The 25,942-nt window shown below is 39.8% G+C and overlaps 1 protein-coding gene across 4 annotated transcripts in view; it reads right to left on the reverse strand.

The window, feature by feature from the left end:
• CBL (Cbl proto-oncogene) overlaps nucleotides 1–25,942 on the reverse strand; it is an 83,782-nt gene that overhangs the window by 48,777 nt on the left and 9,063 nt on the right. For 3 of the 4 annotated variants that reach the window (XM_027036719.2, XM_027036718.2, XM_027036717.2), the window contains exon 2: nucleotides 13,111–13,358. The exons of the other annotated variant lie outside the window; for it this stretch is intronic. In XM_027036719.2, coding sequence (XP_026892520.2) covers nucleotides 13,111–13,358 — 248 coding nt within the window. The remainder of the gene's footprint in view (nucleotides 1–13,110; nucleotides 13,359–25,942) is intronic. 4 annotated transcript variants of the gene reach the window in all.

Consider the following 25,942-nt stretch of genomic DNA (forward strand, 5'->3'; position numbering starts at 1 on the left):
TACTAATTTACTCATTCCATAAACAGTGAATGCCTACTATATGGCGAGCACTGTTTTTAAACGCGTTAAGTTTAGGGGAAATGGACTTTCATTTCAAACCTTGAGTAAACCACAACCCCTAAACAGAGTAGTCATCAAAAACCCCCTCCCCAGCCCTCACACACAGACATAGTTATGCATGCATGTATGCACAAGCATGCACATTAGACCATAACAGTACTACAGAAGAATTTTTACTGAATATTCCCCACAAAAACTAATTATTTTTGCAAACGGTCACAAATTTAACAGAAAGAGAATAACTCATTTTGATTACTTCCATAGTCAAAAGACCATGAGAAAAAAATTCTATGCTAGTTTCTCTTACGGACATAGATGAAAAAATTGTAAACGATTGTTAAATAGAATCCAATGAGGCATTTATACATCATTACAAACTAGGGTTGATCCAAGCAATGCAAGGATAGTTTAGCATCACAAATCTATTACCACAATTCACTGTTAACAACTGCATACAGAAATAACAAAAACAAAAAAGGTTCCCTTTATAGAGCCATCTTTTTTTTGAGAGGGAGGGAGTGTGCGCATAAGCGGGGGGGGGGGGGCGGGGGGGGGGACGGAGACGGAGAGGGAGGGAGAGAATCTTAAGCAGGCTCCTCACCCAGCATGGAACCTGACGCAGGGCTCAATCTCATGACCCCGAGATCGAGATCATGACCTGAACGGAAATCCAGAGCCACATGCCCAACCACCTGAGCCACCCAGGTGCCCCTATAGAGTCATCTTTATCTCCATCACAGTCCAGTTACCACTTTAGTCCCAGCCACCTCACGTAGATAACTGACTCTGGCTCCTGATTGATCATCCTATGCTCTCTGGCAATGAGCTTAGCAATGAGCTAACAAAGACGAAGGGCTCCTCCTTCCCTGACAGGAAGAGTTTCTCCTAAACATCTTCCCAAGGGCTCCCACAGTCTCTAGGTACCAGGCAGCTGGTTCTCAGCAGTTCCTGGAAACAGGTGGTTCCCCAAATCCCACTTTTTACCTTACTCATCACACTCAACCCCGTAAAGAGTGCTCAGGAGTGGGTTGGGGAGGTAGGGTCTCTTTCCTGGAGCTCAGTCACATGCCCCAACCTAAGCACTTCTCTCCACAGGACACCACAAGAACAGGGGGATCTGTGTACCTGTCATCCTTCCATGCATGAATTCCAGCCTGACATTCATCTGGAGTCTACTGAGAGTCAAGTTTTCAAAAGTGACTTCAGTAGTTTTTGAATTATGAGATTTCTTCTGAAAAAATTATGGTAAAATACACATGACATAAAATTATTTTAACCATTTTCAAGTCTATAATTCAATGGATAGGACATTGAATACTTTTCTCCTTCCCATAATTTGAGGACTGTCTATCTAATTTTTTTTTAAGAAAGCAAATACTTAGGTCTGTTTTCTGTGTACAGGCATTTTTCCAAGAGTTTTCTAAATATTAACTTATTATAATATGACAGCTAATTTAATAGGATATATTATAAATACAATATTTATAATATAATAAAAATTATAATATAACATATATAATTTGTATATAATTCATAACATATTATACAATATTTATTATGATTGTGATATGTAATTATAATTATATATAATATAATATTAACTTAATATAACATGATTATAACATAATATAATCCTATGAGAACACCTTTAAGTGAGATACTGAGGCAAAGAGCAGTAACTTCTCTAAGGCCATTACACACGGCTGATGGCAGAGGACTCCAATCTGGGCAATCCAGCTCACACATACCGTCAGCCCGCTTAGCACCTAATTCTACTGTGCCAAAACATCACGGCTCAACATGCCATGTTTCCTGATACATTAAGTGTGCCACTGAGTGGAAATGACTGACAAACTGTGGTATAAAACAGGGCCTTAATAATCATTCAGGATCTGCAAGTAAAGATTTAATCTACAAAACCTTGATCCAGTGATTAAAAAGTAAAATAGACAATATTCACACATACACAGGCCTAAAGACCCCTGCGCAAAGTTCGTGTGGAGAATTTAACTCACTGTTAACACAAACAACAATGGAAGATTCTCTCTCCTAAATCCCTTTTCAATCATGCTCTTTGAAATCAGAACAGGAGAATCAAAGAAAAGGATCACTATTATCTGGTTCAACTTCACCAAGATTATACAAATCAACTATTCTAAGTATAAATAACTGGGGGCAGAGGGAGGCGGCGCCTGGGTGGCTCAGTCGGGGTTGGACGGCCGACTTTGGCTCAGATCATTATCTCCCGGCTGGAGCCCTGAGTCGGGCTCTGTGCTTACAGCTCAGATTCTGGAGCCTGCTTCAGATTCTGTCTCCCTCTCTGCCTCTCCCCCACTTGCAAGCACTCGCACTCACTTGCGCACGCGCGCTCACTCTCTCTCTTTCTCTCGCTCGCTCTCTCAAAAATAAACATTAAATGTAACTAACTGGGGGAAGAGGCCCTAAGAATAAGAATGGAAACAAGTTAAGAAATACTAACTCTAAGTACTTAAACTTGGATTTCAACCATCTAGGTGTATTTTATTAGACACTAAAGCTGGGTGAGTGTTTTGCATGTAAAAGGAGGTGGGGGAGGGTTTAAACAAAGAGGAAAGCAAAATGCTAACGAAGTCTTCTTAGTCCATTTCTTTGGCAAATTTAAAACACTGGATTTAAGCTTTCGGAAAAAACAAAACGAAAAACATGTATTTCAACACACAGTAAGTAGAAGGAGAAAAAGAAGTTGCCAGGATGAGAGTTCACATAGTTAGGTGTCCCTAGCAAGCATTTGCTACTTTGTACACAACAGCCTGGCAAAAAAGGCATTCTTGCAGCCAGCTTTTGAGCTTGTTCTTTAAGATGTTCTCATTTAAATGCAGTTGTACACTTCACAAGTATTATGGTTTTAGAGCAAGCCTTGGTTGGCACTATTAAAGCAAAGTGATTAGAAAAAGGCTTTTACACATTCTACTTGACATTCACTGCCTACTTCGCTATAATGTTCTGGTTTCATAAAAGTTACCACAGATTCTTTGAGGGGAGGCAAGGGAGGAGATCTTCATATTCCTTCTATTAGCATAATCAAGCTTATGTCCAATTAGAAGTATTTGAGTGACCTTCTCTTGTTACGTAAGGACATAATCCTGTGATAAATGGCACTGAATATTTTTGTGTTCAAAAGACATGCCTGTTAAAAAAATGTTTTAACTTCTCTGAGTCTATGTGGTTTACTATTTCAGAAGATACTTGAAAAGTGGGGTCTCCAAGGGATCATTTCTATAGTATGGAATGGAATATACAGTTACCTTTCCTTTACATTCAAAGAAAACCAAAGTCATTAGTAATAACATTTGGGAGAGTAGCTTTAAAAAAAAAAAAAAAAAAAGAGGCTCTGGCATTTAACTAGCTACACGTACTTGGGTAACTTATTCTAACTCTTGATAACACAAAAATATCTATCAGGGTCCTCTGCCCATTGTTTAGTCAGGTTATTTGTTTTTGGTATTGAGTTGTAGCAATTCTTTATATATTCTGATTATTAACCCCATATTGGACATATCATTTGCAAATATCTTCTCCCACTCAGTGGGTTGCCTTTTTGTTTTGTTGATGGCTTCCTTCACTGTGCAAAAACTTTTTAATTTGAGGTCTTCTCAAAGTGTTTATTTTTGCTTTTGTTTCTCTTGCCTCAGGAAACCAATGAGTTTACTGCCTAGATTTTCTTTTCGGAGTTTCATGGTTTTATATTTTAATTCAAATCCCTTCTCACTTCTTTTGATAAATCTCTAAAAGTGGAACTGGGGGCACCTGGGTGGCTCAGTCAGTTGAGCCTCCGACTTCGGCTCAGGTCATGATCTCACAGTTTCTGGGTTCAAGCCCTACGTCGGGCTCTGTGCTGACCTCTTGCTCAGAGCCTGGGGCCTGCTTCAGATCCTGTGTCTCCTTCTTTCTCTGCCCCTCCCCTACTCACACTTTGCCTCACTCTGTTTCTCAAAAATAAATGTAAAAAAAATTTTCTTAAATAAATAAAAGTGGAACTGCTGAGCAAAAGTTTAAATCTTTGTATATAAACCAGCCCCCAGAAAGGCTGAACCAATTTCATTCCTACCACAACCAGATAGGGGTGCACTCAATTTCCTGCACCCTCCTTTGAAACACTAAAGCCAATTTTCCATTTTTTTGCCAATTTTTTTAGTCCAAAGGAAAATTATTTTAGGACTAGCAAACTAGATTTATTTTTTAGTATTTCTATTTGCCCTTTTTTGTTTATTTGAGAGCAAGGGCAGGCATGTGTGTTGCACAAACAAGTGAGGAGCAGAGGGAGAGGGGGAGAGAGAATCACAAGTGGGCTCCCTGCCGTCAGCAGAGAGCCTGACACAGGGCTTGATCTCAGTAACCTTGAGATCATGATCTGAGCTGAAATCAAGAGTCAGGCGCTTAAATGACTGAGTCACCTAAGTGCCCCCTGTCAACTTTCTATTTAGAGAAAGGGTTTTTTGTGTGTGTTTTTAAATTTTTCTTTGCTGGCTACTGCAATCTATCCTCTCTCCTTTCTTTCTTTCTCAGTCTCCACCATCAACTCCTCTCCCGTTAGATGATTCTGTCTACTCTCACGGCTTCAAATATTATTCTGAAAGCCACTAAATTTCTAACTGTAATCTACACCTCTCCCTCTGAATTCCAATGTCCAACACAGCTAATTGCCTGGTTGACTTATTGCCTTAGGTCGCTCATAAAAATAGCTCAAAAGTAAACAAGTCCAAAAGGAACTCTTGATTCTCCCCACTCCCGATTTAGTTCTTCCCACACCTAGACTCCAAATTCCCCAGTTTAGTAAATGCTGCCGCCACTGACAGAGTTAATGACAGAAATCTATAGGTCATCATCGATCCTTCTCTGTCATCTTTTCTAGCTCTCCTCTTGTCCAATTCACTAGCAATTCTTTTCGATTCTAGCTCCAATCCATCTCCTGTCTGTCCACTTTTCTCCCCAGACCAGGATGTCTCACCTCCCATGTGGCTGACAGCAACAACCTTGTCACGTACGCCTCTCCTCCCATCACTGCTACCCCCACAGGCCTAATCTGTTTCCCACAGAGCAGCCAGCAGTTATCACTGTAAAGCAACAAACAGGTCAGGTCCTTCCCCTTTTCTACTTCTCTATGGCTTCCCATTGCACCATCTATCCCATTTCTCAAACCAGAAACCTAGCCAATCATTAACAACTCATGTTATGCCAGCCTGAAAACACATCAAGTACTATCTACTTCTTACCTTCTCTGCCATCACAACTTTGTGTTCAATTCATCATCTTCTCTGCCCAGCATTGAAAAGGAGGTGCTGCCCCTTTCCCAATCGAGAGAAATGCATTCCTAATCTGAGAGGGAATCTTTCCTCACCAAGCCCAAACTTCTCAACACAAAGATCTAAGCTGCCATCATCTACCAGTGAGATTTGGCATACTAACTTTATAACTAAAAAGGCAGGACAGTTACAACAAAGTTTAAGTCTTACTTCCAAAGTACATACAACAAAACAGTAATGTTTTAAAATTAGCTGCATCTCAATATCCCATTCAGCTTCTGCTATAACATCCAGTGCAAGAAAGAAAACAGGTGCAAAAACCAGGGTTACAGATCAAAGACAAAAAAGCAGCTTATAGCTTTTGCTTAAATCGTTTTTATGAAGTCTAAGAAAAACAAGGGCAAATTTCTCTTTAGGGAAGTTACTTCATCCAATATCCTCTCTAAAACAAAGACAGGAAGCAACTATATTAAATATTGATAGATATACTTATGCAGAGCATATTGAAGGGATCAGCTCTTCAACTTTCAGTCTAAGAACAAACTCCCTTGTGCCTACAGCTTGAGGGGAATAAGTATGCTCCCCAAGCCACAGGTTCATCTAGAGGTGACACCTGGCCCACGCTGGATGAATCCCAGCACTTGCCTTTTCTTTGGAGTTGACTGGTTCAGGGATAATCAACTGATCTCTAGCAAGTCAGATCAAAACGGAAACTAAGAGTCAGATGGTCTGCTACAGCAGAAACCCTTAAGATGTAAATCCTGGATGTAGCAGAGGTCAGATTTTCCTTTAATTCAGACATTAACCTGCATTGAGAGAACGCAGATAGAATCCCACCCAGCACATTTCCAACCCTGGTTTCAGTTACTCCTCAGGCTTACTTGCATTCTTGCCCTTAATGCAATTTAACATATTCACTTTTTCTAGAATTTTACAAGTCCACAGATTTCCCTCTCCAAAGAAGAAAAACCAGGAATGAAGCATGAAAGGCTTGTTAACTTCCTTTCATGATTTAAAAAAAACAAAAAACAAAAAACAAAAAACCCCACTAAACAAGGAATAGAAGAAAACTTTCAAACCTGATAAAGGACATCTCTGAAAATCCCACAGCTAAACATCATACTCAATGGTGAAAGACTGAAAGCTTTCCTCCTAATATCAGGAACAAGACAAGGATGTCTGCTCTTACCACTTCTATTCAACATGAGGTTCTAGACAACACAAGTAGGCAAGAAAAAGAAATAAAAGTTATCCATAAGGTAGTAAAATTTCCTCTATTTGCACATGACATGATCTTGTTTGTAGAAAATCCTAAGGAATCCACTACAAAACTACTAGAACAGGGGTGCCTGGGTGGCTCAGTCAGTTAAGCGTCCGACTTCGGCTCAGGTCGTGATCTCACAGTCCGTGAGTTCAAGGCCCGCATCGGGCTCTGTGCTGACAGCTCAGAGCCTTGGAGCCTGCTTCAGATTCTGTCTCTCCCTCTTTCTCTCTGCCCCTCCCCACTCTCTCTCTCTCTCAAAAATAAACATTAAAAAAAATAACTTAAAAAAACCCTACTAGAATCAATAAATGAGTTCTGCAGAGTTGCAGGATATAAAATCAATACATAAAAATCAATTGTGCTCTATAAACCAGCAATAAAGTATCCAAAAGTGAAATCAGAAGAGCAATTCCATTTTTAATAGCATCAGAAAGAATAAAATACTTAGGAACAAATTAAGCCAAGGTGAAAAACTTATACACTGGAAACCACAAAACAATGTTCAAAGACTTTTAAAAAAAAAAACCTAAATAAATGGAAGGATATCCCATGTTCATGGATTGGAAGACTTAGTATTGTTAACATAGCAATACTTCCCAAATTGATCTTCCAGTCCAACGCAAAATTACAGCCACTCTTTTTGTAGAAATTGATGAGCTGATCCTAAAACCCATAAAGAATCTCAAGGTACCTCAAATAACCAAAACAATCTTGAAAAAGAACAAAGCACACTTCCTGATTTCAAAGCTTTACTACAAAGCTACAGTAATCAAGATGGTGTAGGGGGCACCTGAGCGGCTCAGTGGGTTAAGCTTCCAACTTCAGCTCAGGTCATGATCTCACTGTTCGTGGTTTCAAGCCCCACATCCAGCTCTGTGCTGACAGCTCAGAGCCTGGAGCCTGCTTGGGATTCTGTGTCTCCCTCTCTCTCTGCCCCTCCCCTGCTCACACACTGTCTCTCTTTCTCTCTTTCAAAAATAAATAAACATTTTAAAAAAAAATTTTTTTTAAAGAAAAAAAACCGACGGTGTAGATACTGGCATAAGGAAAGACACATACCCAATGGAAAGAACAGAAAGAATCCAGAAATAAAAATTTAAATTTACATATAAAATTTACATATAAAATTTACATCTAAAAATAAAAAATTTACATATGGTAAATTGACTTTTGACAAGTGCATCAAGCCAATTCAATGGGGAAGAGTGTTCTTTTTCTCTTTTTATTTTTTTTAATGTTTATTTATTTTTGAGACAGAGCACCAGCAGGGGAAGGGACAGAGAGAGAGTGGAAGACACAGAATTCAAAGCAGGCTCCAGGCTCTGAGCTGTCAGCACAGAGCCCGACATGGGGCTTGAACCCACGAACCATGAGATCATGATCTGAGCCAAAGTCAGATGCTCAACCGACTGGGCCACCCAGGTGCCCCAGAAAGAGTGTTCTTTTCAATAAACAGTGCTGGCACTAAAGGATACCCACCTGCAAAAGAATAAAGTTGGACCCTTACCTTTAGACCATATACAGAAGTTAACTCAGAATAATCACAGGCATAATCTTCATGACACTGAATTAAGCAATGGTTTCTTAGCCATGACATCAAAAGCACAAGTAACCAAAGAAAAAATAGTGGACATCAAAATTAAAATCGTTTGGGGGCATCTGGGTCGCTCAGTTGGTTAAGCGTCCGACTTCGGCTCAGGTCATGATCTCATGGTCCGTGAGTTCGAGCCCCGGGTCAGGCTCTGTGCTGACAGCTCAGAGCCTAGAGCCTGCTTCAGATTCTGTGTCTCCCTCTCTCTCTGACCCTCTCCCATTCATGCTCTGTCTCTGTCTCAAAAATAAACATTAAAAAAAAAAATTTTTTTTAAATAAAAAAACAAAATTAAAATCGTTTGTACTCAACTGATACTAACAAGAAAGTGAAAGACAACCCACAGAATGGAAATAAAATTTTGTAAATCATATATCTGATAAGGGTCTAGTATCCAGAATACGTCAAGAACCCTTACAACTCTACGATATAAAGAAAAACAACCCAAAATGGGCAAAGGATTTTAATAGACATTCCTCCAAAAAAGATATACAAACAGCCAATAAACACATGAAAACATGTTCACATTATTACTCATTAAGGAAATGCAAATCAAAACCACAATGATACCTACTTCATACCTAGTAGGATGGCTATAATCAGAAACAAAAACAATAACAAGTGTTGGTAAGAAACTGAAACCCTTGTACGTTGTTGGGGGAATGTGAAATGCTGCTGCAGTAAACAGTCTTGTAGTTCCTCAAAAAGTTAAACGTAGAGGGTGCCTGGGTGTCTCAGATGGTTGAGCAATCAACTCTTGATTTTGGCTCAGGTCAGGATCTCAGTCATGAGATGACCAAGTTTCGTGGAGCTTCACGGAGCCTGAGGTTAGGCTTGGAGCCTGTTTAAGATTATCTCTCTCCCTCTTCCTCTCCCCTACTAGTGCACTCTCTTTCTCTCAAAAAAGTTACCATATGACTCAGCAATTCTACTCTCAGGTATATACCCAAGAAAACATGGCCACACAACAACTTGCACACAGATGTTCATAGCAGCATTACTCATTATAGTCACGTGGAAACGAAGCTGTCTGTCTGTAATCAAAATGTGATATACCCATGCAAGCAGATATTATGTAGCCATTAAAAATGAATGAAGTACCGACCCACACTATAACATGAATGAGTTGTGAAAACATGCGCTATGAAAGCCAAACAAAAAAGGCCACATGTTATAGAACTCCACTTATGCAAAACACCTACAACAGGCACATCTTCAGAGATAGAAAGATTGTGATTGTCAGGGGTTCAGGGGTACGGAGCAGGAGTGGGGAATGGAGAGTGACTGCTAATGAGTATGATGTTTCTTGTTGACGGAATGGAAACATTCTGAAATTAGACACTGGGGACGTGACACAATTTTGTGAACATACTAAAAAAACCACTGAATTACATGCTTTAAAAGGGTGGATTTTATGATATGTTAACATCTCAATGTGAAAACTGATTGGGGGACGCTGGGTGGCTCAGTCGGTTAAGCATCCAACTTCTGCTCAGGTCATGATCTCACAGTTCGTGGGTTGGAGCCTGCATTAGGCTTTTCGCTGAGAGTGCAGAGCCTGCTTGGGATTCTCTCTCCCTCATGCTTTCTCTTTCAAAATAAATAAACTTTAAAAAAATAAAAAACCGATTAGGAAGGAGCACCTGGGTGGCTCAGCTGAGCATCTGACTTCAGCTCAGGTCATTATCTCACGGTTCGGGAGTTCAGGCCCCACATAAGGCTTGTTGTTGTCAACGCAGAGCCTGTTTTGCCTCCTCTGTGTCCCACCTTCTCTCTGCCTTTCCCCCACAGAGCCCGCTTTTGATCCTCTGTCCCCCATCGTCTCTCTGCCTTTCCCCCGCTCGTTCTCTCTCTTTCTCAAAATAAACTAAAAACAAAAAAAAAACCCAAAACTGATTAGGAAAAAAAGCCTCTAAGAAACCAAAATACAGATCACAAAGGTCATAGAGTAAAGCCATTTTCCTTCATTAAAAAAAAACAAAAAACTGAATCTCAACTGAAATTTATTCTCACTTTACATATAACTTGTACAAATCTTGCTGTATTAAACCCATAGTATATTAAAAACTTTATATTATGGGGAATAAAACTGATATTCCCCAGGAATACTGGGGTAAAGTATCAGGCACACTAACAGTAAAGTAAAAAAAAAAAAAAAAAAAAAAAAAAAAAAAAAGGCAAACGAGGGCCCTCCGCGACAGCCCGTTTGTGCTTAGTGTCCCGTGCACATGCTTTGCAAGCAGCAGCACCACGTGTCTGACTTCCAGCGAGTTGAATGGGTGGCAGCAGTTACTATTGCTGCCAGTACAGCTGCGGCTGGATTATCTGGCTCACAAAAGATTTTACATTAAAGATCATCCAACAAGGGGCGCCTGGGTGGCTCAGTCAGCTAAGCGTCCGATTTCGGCTCAAGGCCATGAGTTCACAGTCTGTGGGTTCGAGCCCCGCGTCGGGATCTGGAGCTCAGAGTCTGCAGCCTGCTTCGGATTCTGTGTCTCCCTCTCACTCTGCCCTTCCCCTGCTCGCACTCTGTCTCTGTCCCTCTCTCCCGCCCCCAAATAAATAAACATTAAAAAAAGATCATCCCACAAATCTATGGTGAACCCTCACATCCAGAAAGACAACTCTAAGGTAGTACATGCTTTTGACATGGAAGATTTGGGAAATAAAAGCTCGTGTACTGCCATTGCTGGAGGTCCAAAAAGTTCCCAGTCTGTGATGGATTCACACAAACGCAACGAAGAGACTTGAGACAACGTGGGACCTCTGATCATTAAGAAAGAAACTTAAATGGACAGTTTTGATGCTGCAAACTGACTCGTCATGATGTTACCTGATTGTTTAACTAGAATGACTACCACTTCTAATTCACCTTCCCTGGGTTCTAGATGGGGTATATTGCCAACTGCAGCTTTCGTATTCATAGCATTTGCTTCCTTGTTGAACCATCGTGGTGCACATTGTTTAAACAAAAAAAGGAAAAAGTAAAAACCTCATGGCCTTTGGGTTAAAAAAAAAAATTGCAAAAGAACTTGAAACAATAGTATGAGGCCATTCAGTTAGGACAAATCGGTCTATATGCTTCATTAGGATCTGGCAGTGTCACGAATACTCGGCCTTGTACAATAAGCTATGTTTAGAGTGAAGAAAATGAGGAAGATGATTAAAATTAGAGCTAATACACTTATCACTTTCACTATGCCAATCACTGTCCTAAGCTCTCAACCTTTACTCAATAATTCCCAACAACCTTACAAGGAAAGTACTACTATTATCTCATTTTACAGATGAAGAAACTGAGGGATCAAAGAGCTAAGTGCCAAGTTAAAATTCAAACACAGGCTTCAGAGTCCATCCTCTTAACTAGTACACCATACTGCCACTCAGAGATGAACATTTCATTGTTTAAAAAAAAAGTTAACGGGAGCCTGGGTGGCTCCGTCGGTTAAGCATCCGACTTCAGCTCAGGTCATGATCTCACAGTTCATGGGTTCGAGCCCCACGTCAGGCTCTCTGCCAACAGCTTGGAGCCTGGATGGAGCCTGCTTCAGATTCTGTGTCTCCCTCTCTCTGCCCCTCCCCCACTCATGCTCTGTCTCTGTCTCTCAAAAATAAACAAACACTGAAAAAAAAAAGTTAAATATTCAGTATGCTCTAAGACTGGAAAATCTATAATTTCACTGTAACAGTGCTCTTTAAAAAAAATCTTAAAAATCATGGCAGTGTATGTATGATCTATAGGGGACTGTCTAGAAGTAACAGAACAGTTACCACCTGACTTCACCCTGTACTCCCAGCTCACTTATCTTCCCCAATTCTAGCTAAAGTAGACTGCTCCCTTTCCTTCAACATACAGAGCCTATGTTTTCATGCCCCTGTGTTAAAGGCCTTTTCTTCATTTCACTGACTAGGAAATTTCTACTTGCCCTCCTAAAACCTAGCTCAAATAACTTCCTCTGTGCCAAATTCTCTGATGCTGCTAGGCCAAACTGTGTTCACACAGCATTTTGTACATATCTCTATTAAGCGATCTAACACAGTACCTCAACTGAGAGCTTAACTCCCCTTTTCACCTCCCACAATTAGAACCTAGTTCACTGTAGATGTTAAAATTAAATTTTAAGTTCTGGTACCTAATAAAGGAAGATTATTTTTTAAAAACTTAGCAATACAAAATCACCAGTTAGCTATAGCCCACATAGTCAGGGTTTTATTTTAACAAAAGTCATAAAATTTAAGTATTTTAAAGGAACAAAGTTCACGTTCCTATAAACCTAGGAGTTACAAAGGTTCCCACAGATTGAATTCAATCGCCAGAGATCTTTTTAATAAGAAAAGACTGGTACTCTGGACCAAACCTGAGTAATTGGTCATAGTAAAGGTAATACGAATAATGACGTGGGTATAATTTTAAGTGAGAGATGAGGGCTCCTGGAATCTAAGCCAACAGAGTCAAAGGAGTGGCAGGTAGGCTACAGGGACACCTTCAGTAAGTTACTGCTTCAGTCATCACACATGCTAACTTAATCCCGTCCTTCCTAATTCATGTCACTCCTTGAGAGTAATTTACTACCTAAAAAGTTCAAGCAGCATTTACATTTTTATTACTTGTTCTAGATGAATTAATATTTCCAACTGGCCGTAATCTCACGGTTTGTGAGTTCAAGCCCCACGTTGGGCTCTGTGCTCGCAAGTCCAGAGCCTGTTTTGGATCTCTCTGCCTCTTCCCTGCTCACACTGTCTCTCCCTCTCTTTCTCTCAAAAATAAACATAATAACAGCACACTTTTAAATCAAATGTCAACTCTGCATTCTCGTTGACATAAATATTAAAACCAATTCAACTACTTCTGTGTGTTACCCATTCAGGCAGTCACAGACCTGAATAAGTATTTGTGTGGTATTTGCCATTACCTAGGCTGAGAATTCTCCTCATACATTCTTTCTTTCCCCTCCTTGAAGAGGCTTATGGTCTGCTTAGTTTTCTTCATCAGATTCTCCATGAACACCCTAAAATACTCATTTTCTCCAAGTGTCTCCATCTTCCCCTCATATCTTGACAAGATAGTGCGCAGATGCTGGTAGGTATCTGGCAGCAGGTCTAAGATATAAGGTGGGCTATTCTTTAGCGCCAGCTTTGGGTTCTGACACAACCGCACCACCTGCAACAAATGGAAAAGAAGGGCTATTACTGGGAGGATCTTAAGGACAATATCCTTTTTCAAGTTAAAAAAAAAAAAGTTACAAAATAGGTGTTCGATTGCAGAAATAGAAAAAAAAAAATGCACAAGACCCTAAGAGATGATCTGTAACACCCCTGCCTATGGACAATGATTTTCCATTTTTAGTGGTTCCCCTGGAAGGGTGGGTTCTTAAAACTGTACAAGAGACTAACGGTTCAGAAATTACATAGCAGGCTAGGGGCGTCTGGGTGGCTCGGTCAGTTGAGCGTCTGACTTTGGCTCAGGTCATGATCTTGTGGTTCATCATTTAAGCCCCGCATTTGGCTCCGTGCTGACAGCTCGGAGCCTGGAGCCTGCTTTGGATTCTGTGTCTCCCTGTCTCTCTGCCCCTCCCCCTCTCTGTATAAAATCAAACACATGGCTACCCTGGGAAGTAATGAGAGGCCAGAGTTTAACAACCACTGGGGTGAGGGAGCAGAGAGGCCCTGAACCCAGTAAAGCATGCAGCTGAACCGAGACACCATTCCTTGCCATATAAATGACCTCCAGAATTTGCCTGATAATTCTTTTTCCCATCTTCTACTTTCAACTTTTCTCACTCCTGATGTTTTATATAGGTTTCTTTTAGAGAACAGGTAGCTGTATTTTTAAAACTCAATGTCACAATCTTTGTTTTTTAACTAGTGAGTTTAGTACATTTTATATTTGTTACAATGACCGATAAATTTGTATTTATTCCTACCATCTTATTTTGTACTTCGCCACTTACATGGATTTTTCTGTGTCTGGGAAAAACAAATAAATTAGTGGAACAGAAAAGCTTAGAAATAGACCCACACGTATACAGACCCTTCACTTATCACAAAGGAGTGGTCTTTTCCAAAAATAGTAGTGGGACAACTGGGTATCCATATAGAAAAACAATAAAATCAAACTAAACCCTCACCTTACACTATCCCAAAAATAAATAAATAAATAAATAAGCAAAAAAACAAAAACAAAACACCAAAGAACTATGTGGGTTATAGACCTAAATGTGAAAGGCATATCTATAAAGCTTGAAAATAGAAGAAAATTATCTTCATTACTTCATGAGAGAGAAAACTTTTTTAAACAGGATAAAAAGCATTAACCACACACATACAAAAGCTACTTAAATTCTACCACTTTATAAGAACTTGTTCACGAGATACCGTACAAAGAGTAAAAACACATGTACAGAATCAAAGAATATATTTGAAATACACAAAATATGTCTAAATGTACCTATATCCAAACTATACAGGCATACCTCAGAGCTATTGCAGGCTCGATTCCAGACCACCACAATAAAGCACCCATCTCGATAAAATGAGTCAAATGAGTATTCTGGATTCCCAGTACATATAAAAGTCATATTTATACTCTACTATAGTCTATTAACAGTATAATAGTATTAGGTCTTAAAAAACGTATATACCTTAATTAAAAAATACTTTATTGCTAAAAAATGCCAACCATCCCCTAAGCTTTTAGTGAGTTGTAACCTTTTTGATGGTGGAGGGTCCTGACTCAATGCTGACGGCTGACTGACCAGGGTGGTGACTGCTGAAGGTTGGGTGGCTATGGCAACTTCTTAAATTAAGACAACAGTGAAGTCTGCTGCTTCGATGGACTCTTCCTTTCATGATTGAGTTCTCTGTACCATGAAATGTTCTTTGATAGCATTACGCCCACAGTAGAAATTCTTTCAAAATCTTTCAGTCCTCTCAAATCCTTCCACTGCTTTATTAACTAAGTTTATGTCACATTCTAAATCCTTTGCTACCATTTCAACAGTCTTCACAGCATCTTCCCCAGGAGAGTCTATCTCAAGAAACCAGTTTCTTCGCTCCTCTGTAAGATGTAACTCCTCATCTGTTCAAGTTTGATCCTGAGATTACAGCCATGCAGTCCCATCTTTGGGGTCTGCTTCTGCAACTAGTTCTCTTGTTATTTCTATCACACCTGCAGCTACTTCCTGCCCTGAGGTCCTGAACCCCTCAAAGTCTACATGAGGGTTACAATCAACTTCTTCCAGACTCCTGTTAATGTTGATATTTTGACTTCTTCCCATGAATCAAGAATGTTCTCAATGTCATCTAGAATGGTAAATCCTTTCCAGGGGTTTTCAATGGACTCTGCTCAGATCCATAGAGGAATCACTATCTGTGGCAGCTATAGACTTATGAAATGTATTTCTTGAGTAGTAAAACTTGAAAATCAGTGTTAATTAAATGCGGTGTTAGCAGGCATGAAAACAATATTAACCTTATACATCTCCATCAGACCTCCTGGGTGACCAGGTGCAATGTCAATGAACAGTAATATTTTGAAATAAATTTTTTTAGTATTTACTTTTGAGAGAGAAAAACCAAGTGGGGAAGGGGCAGAAAGAGAGAGGGAGACACGGAACCTGAAGCAGGCTCCAGGTTCTGAGCTGTTAGCCCAGAGCCCGATGCGGGGCTTGAACTCATGAACTGTGAGATCATGATCTGAGCCAAAGTCGGATGCTTAACTGAGCCACCCAGGCGCCCCTGAAATCTTTTTTTTTTTTTTTTTCCACTCTGAGCAGTAGGTCTCAACAGTAGGCTTAAAATATTCAGTAAACCATGTTGTAAACAGTTGTGCTATCATCAAGGCTTTGTTGTTCCATTCACAGAGCACAAGCAGAGTAGATTTAGCATAATTCTTAAGGGCCCTAGGATTTTGGAGTAGTAAATGAGCAGTGGCTTCAACTTAGTCACCAGCTGCATTAGCCCCTCAACAAGAGAGTCGGCCTGCCCTGTGAAGATTTGAAGCCAGGCACTGATTTCTCTCTACTGATGAAAGTCCTGGCCGGTATCTTCATCTGATAGAAGGCTGTTTCATCTACACTGAAAACTTGTTTAATGCAGCCACATTCACTATCTAAGCTAGATCTTGTGGATGGCCCGCTGCAGCTTCTTTCTACACCAGCACTTGCTGCCTCAACTTGCATTTTTCTGTGTTATGGAGACAGCGTCTTCCCTTAAACCTCAAGAGCCAGCCTCTGCCAGCTTCAAACTTCTCTTCTGCAGCTTCCCCCACCCTCTTATTGGCTGAAGGGAATGTTGGGGCTGGTTTGGTCTTCTATCCAGACCACTCAAAGTTTCTCCACATCTGCAGTAAGACTGTTTTGCTTTTACCATTTGTGTGTTCACTGGAGTAGGAAGCACTTTTAATTTCCTTCAATAACTTTTCCTTTGCACTCAACTTGGCTAACTGGTGCAAGAGGCACAGATTTCAGCCTGTCTCAGCTTTAGATATGACTTCCTCGCTAAGCTTAATCATTTCTAGTTTTTGATTTAAAGTGAGAGACCTGCCACTCTTCCTTTTACCCGAACACTTAAGAGGCCATTACGGGGTCATTAAAGGACCTAATTTCAATATTGTTGTATCTCAGGAAATAGGCCATTTGAGAGGGAGAGGGAGGAGGAATCTGCTCAGTGGAGTAGTCAGAACACATACCACATTTATCAATTAAGTTCACCATTTTAGGAGCGCCTGGCTGGCTCAGCACAACACACAACTCTTGATTTTAGGGTCATGGGTTCAAGCCCCACACTGGGCATAGAGCTTATTTAAAAAAAAAAAAAAAAAAAGTTTACCATTTCACATGGGTGTGGTTCGTGGTGCCCCAAAACTAGAATAGGAATATCAAAGATCACTGATCACCGTAACAAACGTAAATAAGAAAAGTCTGAAATATTGGGGGAATTTACCATATGACAGAGACACAAAGTGAGCAAATGCTGTTGGAATAGTGGAGTAAAGGGTTGCCACAAACCCAATTTGTAAAAAAAAAAAAAAAAAAAAAAAAAAAAATGCAGTATCTGCAAAGCACAATAAAACAAGGCACACCTGTAATTGCTACTGTGACATTTCCTTTCTCCTCTCTTTCTGGGACTTCAATTACTTATACATAAAGACCTTTTCATCATATTCCATTTGTCATACACTCTTCGGTCTTCTCCATCCTTCTGCCTCTCAGTGCTTTAGTCTGAATTTTTTTTATCTTTCACTTTCCTAGTTGTCTCTTCACTTGTATCTATGCTATTAAACCCATTCACTGAGTTCCTAATCATCAGTTCTTGTGTTTTTCGGTTTCAGAATTTCTAATTCATTATTTCAAATCTCAACGGTACCAATTTTATCTTTAATTATTCTAACACATTAATCACAGATTTATTAAGTTCATGACTGATAACTCAAATATCTCTGCTTGTCCTATGGGTATATTTCTATTGTCAATTTTTCCTTTTGGTTTCCAGTTGCATTTTGTCTTTTCATATGTCTATTTTTTACTGAATGTTGGACTCTGTATACAAAAAATGATAGAGGGGCACATGGGTGACTCAGTCAGTTAAGTGTCCAACTCCTGATTTCAATTTCAACTCAGGTCACGATCCCACGGTTTGTGACATCAAGCCCCGCATTGGGCTCTACGCTGACAGTACAGAACCTGCTTGGGATTCTCTCTTTCCCACACTCTCTGCCCCTCCCCCTCTCGTGTGCACACTCGCTCACTCTCTCTCTCTCTCTCAATAAATAAACTTTTAAAAATTATAGAGGGGCGCCTGGGTGGCTCAGTCAGTTGGGCATCCAACTTCAGCTCAGGTCATGAACTCAGAGTTCATGGGTTCAAGCCCCGCATCAGGCTTTGTGCTGACAGTGTGGAGCCTGCTTTGAATTCTGTGTCTCCCTCTCTCTCTGCCCTTCCCCCACTCGCACTCTGTCTCTGTTTCTCAGAAATAAACATCAAAAAAATTATAAAAAAGAATTATAGAGACAACCTGAGGCCATGGATGATGTTATTCAGAAAGGGTTTACTTTTGCTTCTGGCAGACAAACAGGCTGGGGAGATTAGGAATCCCAGACCACCTTCATGTAATCCAGAATTGAACAGATTGAAAAACTGGACTTTAGTCCCTATAAAGACTAGTCTACTTCCGTTTCACCCTTACTCCAATTTAGGCCCTGAGGGACCCAACCCCAAAACCTAGAGTTTCCCAAGGCCCTCTACCTTGGCAGGCTCTAATTCCAATTTTTTTTCCTCGACATCCGTATCTTGAAAAGTCTGCTCAGCCTTTCAACGGTCACTTCCAGAATCAGCCATGACCTCATGGGCAAGGTAGCCTCAAACATCAGGCAAACTTCTCAGAGCTTTCCTTATCTTCCAGAACCTCATAATTCCTTACTGCCTTCACAGCTCTTGAGGGTCTTCTGGTTTTCCTAATTATCAGCAATATTTGGTTTGAAACTTACCTAACATTGTGTACCAGTCGGAGGAGAGAAGTGTAACATCTTGCTTTTTATTTCATACTTAAAAACACCGATTTCTTCCTTGAGTCAACAAAAGCTCATTATAAACCTTTTTGTGATGTTTAAATGATTCCATTCTATGGATATACCATAACGTATCTCAAACATCACCCCCCCCCCCCATTTGTTTTAACATTTACATTGTTTTCAAGTCTTTACTGCTCCAAGTATCACTGTGATGGACATCACTGGGCATGGTACTCTTCTGTACATTAGATTATTTCCTCAGGATAGATGCCCCAGAAGTGGAAACATGAGGTCCATCTAGAATAACTGTAAAATTCCCATTTAATAACTAATCATCAATGACTCTTCAAACGATGAGTAAGTCGATACATTTTTAAAGCCAGGTAGGTGTTCTATTCTCTGTACCCCATTTCCTGAACTCTTGAAAAATAGTCCCATATAACCCTACCAAATAAACACAAGCTGCATCAATATAAATATCTGATGTATGAATATTTTAACAGTGTTTTAGGAAGCTGCTCATCCTATCAAAGGTTTAAGCCAAAAGGGAACAACATAGCCAAGAAAAAAAAAAAAAAAACTCTACCTCAGAAGACAACTATATGCTAACAGCAAGAACTCATATTAATAAAACAGTCTCCAATTTACAAGTGTTACATTCCAAAACCTCATTTGTAGGTCAGTTGTTTATAATTCAGAATATATTTTTACAGTATATTTATAATAAAAACAACTAAAATGAGAGCTTCCTTAGGTTAGTCCATGGAGGGAGGTAGGAGAGTCTGACAATAAGACTGAGAGATCAAGACCCAACAAAGACTACAAGAGGTCTATAACTAAAGGGTTTTATTTTCAGAGAAAATTGGACATGATTTATATGTAGAAAGAATCAGAAGAGAAAAAGATAAACGAAAAGCTAAGGTTTCTGGCAAACAACAGGGAATGAGATCTACCACTCAGCTAGAAACACTAAACACCATTAAAAGAAAGGATACCTCCTTCCTCTAAAACAGAAGAAAGGCAGGGAGGGCAGGTTCAGAGATAAACTCAGAGATAGGAAGGCAGTAAGCTGAAGGCTGTTCCTGATGGTTTTGCCTTTTCTCCGTGCACGTGTTCAATAAATATATGCCAAGCACTGGGATAAAGAAGTGAAAAGACAACATGCCTGAATCAGAGAGCAATCAGGCAATAAACTATAAAAAAAGAAGTAAAAAAATACAAAGTTCTAAGACTGAAACCATAAAACTCCCAGAAGAAAATACAGGTGGCAAGCTCCTGGACATGGGTCTTGATGAGGATTTTTTGGATCAAACTCCAAAAGCAAGGGCAAAAAAGCAAAAATAAATGGTACAACATCAAACTAAAAAGTTCCTGCACAGCAAAGGAAGCCATCAACAAAATGAAAAGGCAACCTACGGAATGGGAGAGGATATTTGCAAATCATGTATCTGGTAAGGGGTTAACATGCAAAACACATAAAGAACATCCATAACTCAACAAAAAAACTTCTTTAAAACTCTTGATTTTCACGTGGGCAAAAGTCTCAATAGACATTTTTCCCCAGAAGACATACAGATGACCAAGAGGCACATGATCAACATCACTAATCATCAGGGAAATGCAAATCAAACCCACAATGAGATACCACCATATTCCTGTCAGAATGTCTAGTATCAAAAAGAAGTGTTGACAAGGATGTAGAGAAAAGGGAACCTTCATGCACTCTTGGTGGGAATGTCAATTGGCGCCGTCATATGGAAAATAGTATGGAAGTTCCTTAAAAAATTAAAAATATGGGGCACCTGGGTGGCTCAGTCGGTTAAGCATCCGACTTCGGCTCAGGTCGTGATCTCACAGTCCGTGAGTTCAAGGCCCGCATTGGGCTCTGTGCTGACAGCTCAGAGCCTGAAGCCTGCTTCCGATTCCGTGTCTCCCTGTCTCTCTGCCCCTCCCCCGTTCATGCTCTGTCTCTCTCTGTCTCAAAAATAAATAAACATTAAAAAAAAAAAATTTTTTTTTTTTTAATTAAAAATAGAGGTGTGCTTAGGTGGCTCAGTCAGCTGAGCATCTGACTCTTGGTTTTGGCTCAGGTCATGACCTCACGGTTCATGAGTTCGAGTCCCGCATCAGGCTTCGTGCTGACAGTGCAGAGCCTGCTTGAGATTTCCTCTCTCCCTCTCTCTCTGCCCTTCCCTGCTCACTCACTCTCTCTCTCTCTAACTTAAAATAAATGGTTTTAATTAAAAATAGAACTGCCATAGAATCCAATAATTCCACTTCCAGACATTTATCTGAAGACAACAAAAAACTAATTTGAAAAGATACACGTACCCCTATGCTCACTGCAGCATGATTTACGAGAGCCGACATACGAAAACAATCTAAGTGTCCGCTGATGGATAAATGGATAAAGACGACATGGTAAGGGGTGCCTGGGTGGCTCAGTCAGTTAAGTGTCTGACTTGTGATTTAATCTCAGGTCATGATCTCATGGGTCGTGGGATTGAGCCCAGCATCAGGCTCTGCACTGCCAACCGGGAATCTCTCTCTCTTCCTCTCTCTGCCCCTCCTCTGCTCGCACTCTTTCCCTCTCAAAATAACTAAACAAACATGTTTAAAAAATAAAATAAAAAGTGTAATCCTGAACTAAGAACTTGAAAAGATGTGGTACATATGCACAAGAGACTACTGCTCAGCCATAGAAAGAAATAAAATCTCACCGTCTTTGACAACATGGATGGACCCTGAAGGTATTCTGCTGTGAAATAAGGCAGAGAAAGACAAATACCGTATGATTTCACTTACATGTAGAATCTAAAAAATAAAAGAAGCAAATAAAACTCATAGATACAGAGAAAAAAATTCATGGTTGCCAGAGGGGAGGGGGGATTGGGAGGTCAGCAAAATGAGTGAAGGGAGTCAAAAAGTATAAACTTCAGTCATGGGAATGTAATATACAGCTTGGGGACGACAGTCAATAATACTGTACTGCATACTTGAGAGTTGATAAGAGAGTAAATCGCACAAGTTCTCATTGTAAGAAAAAAATTTTTGTGAGGACAGGTTTGTAATTCTGTATGGTGACAGATGGTAACTATACTTATCGTGGTGATCGTTCGATAATGTATACAAATACAGAATCATGTTATACACCTGAAACTAACAGAATGTTCCATGTCAATTATACTTCAACATAAAGAAAAATATCACACTCAATGCAAAGAATTAGAGTAATATAGTAAGAATATGCTGAACAACTCCTCTAGGCCAGTGAACAGGGAAAGCTTCTCTGAGATGAATCTGGACTAAAAGCGGAAATTACACAAAGGAGCTAGCCAGGTAGTATCAGCGAAGAGGAACCCAGAGGACGGGTCATCTTTAAGTCCAAAAGTGAAACAGGTCTAGATTTGTTTGAAGAATAAAAACATCAGTGAGACTAAAATGGAGACAGCAAAGTGGAGAGAGCAAGAGAGAGATGTGGAAGAGGTAGGGCATTAATAAGGAGACATTACAATAAAGCCTAAAATACAGGCTTTTTAAATTTTCAATGAAATTTTTAAAAAATTAAAAATGTTTAAGCTTTCAATTAAAATTAAAAAATTATCTGCAAAAACAGAGATAATACCTACTCACAATAAACACTTATGAAAGGCCTGTATAACTTCCAATAAAGTAGGCACTCAATATGTTAGTTCCCCTCCCCATTTCCATACAACTTGACCAGGCTTATCTTCAGGGTAGGCAGGAATTATGTACCGAAGATGAGTGATAGATAACACATCACCCTTTGATGACTCCCCGAAACTGGTACCATTATTTCTACCATCTTGGTTCACGCCACTCCAACTTCCTAATCCTGCATGCTCTCTAACTGATGACCAAAGGATAGAGAAAAGGCAGCAGGCCACCCAAGAACAGCGTAACCTACGATCTGCGAAAGCTACAGTAACCACCACTCCTTCAAAGGCACAAATCCAGCAGAGCTCCCAATAAGAGTTTCCATTTATATCCAGGGCGATACACACCAACCCACATGTTCTCCCTATTTAAAGATAAGGGCACTGGGGTCCCTAGTTAGCTCTGTCGGTTAAGCGTCCAACTCTTGATTTCGGCTCAGGTCATGATCTCAGTTTCACGAGTTCGAGCCCTACATCGGGCTCCGCACTGACAGTGCACAGCCTGCTTGGGATTCTCTGTCTCCCTCCCTCTCTGCCTCTCCCCCACTCACACTGTCTCTGTCTCTCTCAAAATAAATAAATAAATGTAAAAAAAAAAAAAAAAAAGAAAAACAAGAAAAGTAAATGCATTAACTTCACAGAATTTAGGTTAAAATGCAATATTTGCCTAATACCTCTGGAAAAAAGACATGCTTCCTTCTAACAAAATGAAAATAAAATTGCTTAGTCTTACATACGATGTCCAACCTATAATATGCAATCTATAAATGTTTATGACAATTAATTGAAAAATATATCTCTTCTCATAACATACCAGATTTAAAATATCAAGGGTTAAAAAATGTCTCCAAAACATTTGATTTGCTTGCATTTTCAAGCTGGTACCATGTACCTTCCACAAGTATTATTTGTCCCTCCTTCAAATGTGACCTTGTAAAGATCATTTGTAGATTAAATGTCTGCTTTTCTCAAGAACTTTTTGAGATGAATCCTCCAATGACCAGGGAAATCAGCATTCCATCACTAGCTCTTGAGTTTTTAACACTAATGCAGACATAAAGAAAACATAGAGACCTACTCTTTTGATGTTAAAATCTTCTAGAAACACCCTAAATATGTATAATCCCTAGGGGAAAAGTTCAAAAAAGGCTTTGTGAATAATTCAAGTCAATAGTCAGCAAACTTCAAAAGCTAACAACCTGCCTTTACTACTTAGTGAACTTTAAATTAGCAGTCATAAAGCATAAATGGACACTCTGAGCTTAAAAAACATTCCCCCCCAAATTTCTAAAAAGATAAAATATTTTCCTGCTTATTGTGTCCTCCATTTGGCCAACTTTATTTTGCCTTCCAAGTCTTGCAATAGCAAAAATGGCTTCCTTTTGTTTACTTCTGCCTGTACATTTACAGCGTCACTCAAAGTAACGCCAAAAAGAAACGTGCTTAGCTCTGGGAAAGCAACAGCATCCTTGTACAGCTGCCATACAGCCCATTCATAATAGCTTTCTCATTGGCCTCGCTCCTCCCTTTGCTTCTGCCAAGGCTCAATGGTCAATAGAAAAAAATTCGGAAAGTGCTATGGTCACAATAAAGAGGAATAAAATTATGCTTGGAAATAGCTAAATTTATAAAAAGAGAAAAGGTACCAAGAACAGTGCCTAAACCTAATTCTACTCTGAACACAGACTCCTTTCTAACGCTAAGGAATGTGAATTTCTAATTAGGCAGAAAACTCTAAGCATATAGGACTATGAATGACTAAGTATTTTTATCTCTATAGACCTCAACTTATCCATGGAAGTTTTTTCAAACATTTTTATATGTTAAAACATGATAGGGGTGCCTGGGTGGCTCAGCTGGCTAAGCGTCCAACTTCGGCTCAGGTCACAGTTCTCACAGTTCATGGGTTCCAGCCCCGCGTCGGGCTCTGTGCTGACAGCTCAGAGCCTAGAGCCTGCTTCGGATTCTGTGTCCCCTCTCCCTCTGCCCTTCCCCTGCTCATGCTCTCAAAAATAAACATTAAAATATTTTAACGTGATTAAGCTTTATACTTTAAAAATGAGTATTCAGGGGCGCCTGGGTGGCTCAGTTGGTTGAGCGACCGACTTCGGCTCAGGTCATGATCTCATCGTCTGTGAGTTGGAGCCCCGCGTCAGGCTCTGTGCTGACAGCTCAGAGCCTGGGACCTGCTTCTGATTCTCTGTCTCCCTCTCTCTCTGCCCCTCCCCCACTCATGCTCTGTCTCTGTCTCAGAAATAAACATAAAAAAAATTTTTTTTAAATGAGTATTCAGTATGTTGAATTCAACATAAAACATGTAAAATCTGATTACAATTTTAAAAGGCTCCATATTGCTCAAGGGAGCAGGAGATATAGCAGGGAGGACACCAGGTCTGGGAACCTGGGTTCTAGTCTGATGACCAACATTAACTGGCTCTGTTGACATTAGGCAAGTTTATTCACCTCTCTGGATCTGAATTTCTGCTCCTGTAAATGAGAGTGATCAATTAATTTCTAAAGCCTTGTTAAGTGTTTCTTATTAAAGCTTCAAGTTTTAGAAACTCATCAACACAGAAACTTGAAGAGATTTAAGTTTTACAAGTATAAATGTACAGTGAAGCTTTTAAATATTTTTTAAAGAGAAATCAGAAACCTATACTTTTTTTTTTTTTTAAGAAACATATCATCACTAGATAACGGCCCCAAGAAAAAAGCCTTTTACTTCTAATTACTATTCTCCATTATTGATTTATCAAAACTCCATTCAGGGATTTGAACTGTAATTACTACCTAACACTTCTCAAATACCACCCAACACTATTTATTAAAGACACTATGCCACTTATAACTAATTACCAATCTCATTACTTTCATTTATCACATTAACTGCACACACAAAAAAATACATCCAACACAATGTACGATATTAAAGAAACTACATGTGCTGATAGTTTAAACATGCAGTTTTTATACACAGATCCTATTCTAAAAAAAAAAAAAATATCTCTATCCGGACTTATTGGTGCAACTTCAAACCAAATACTCAGCATGAGCTAGAAATTAGACGATTTTAGCATCGCTTTTGGATGTCAGGCCCAAATGAGATGTAACTGTGGCTCAGGATATCGCAGAGGCACCAATTTGCTCTAAAGCCCTCCCCATTCCCAGTCCCCTTTCTCGTGTCCTCAGGGACTAAGCCATGGTTTGCCTAATGATTCCCACAGAGGCTTCCCAGAGCCTTTGTACGACTCCAGTTATATCCCCAGAGTCTGAGTACACGGATTCATCTTTAATTCCCCAGCACCAGGCATATAGCTTGAGTTCAGGAAAAGTGTGATTGCGATCAGATCCACCATAATTTTCACCTAAGGTAACAAGGAATCATATATATTTTTTAATGTTTATTTATTTTGAGAGAGAAAGAGAGAGGGCAAGCAGGGGAGGGGCAGAGAGAGGGAGAAAGATAACCCCAAGCAGGCTCCACGCTATCAGCGTCCCTGAACCATGAGATCATGACCTGAGTCGAAACCAAGAGTCGGACGCTTACCTGACTGAGCC

The sequence above is a fragment of the Acinonyx jubatus genome, chromosome D1 (genome assembly GCF_027475565.1).
Source record: "Acinonyx jubatus isolate Ajub_Pintada_27869175 chromosome D1, VMU_Ajub_asm_v1.0, whole genome shotgun sequence".
Classification (NCBI taxonomy): domain Eukaryota; kingdom Metazoa; phylum Chordata; class Mammalia; order Carnivora; family Felidae; genus Acinonyx; species Acinonyx jubatus.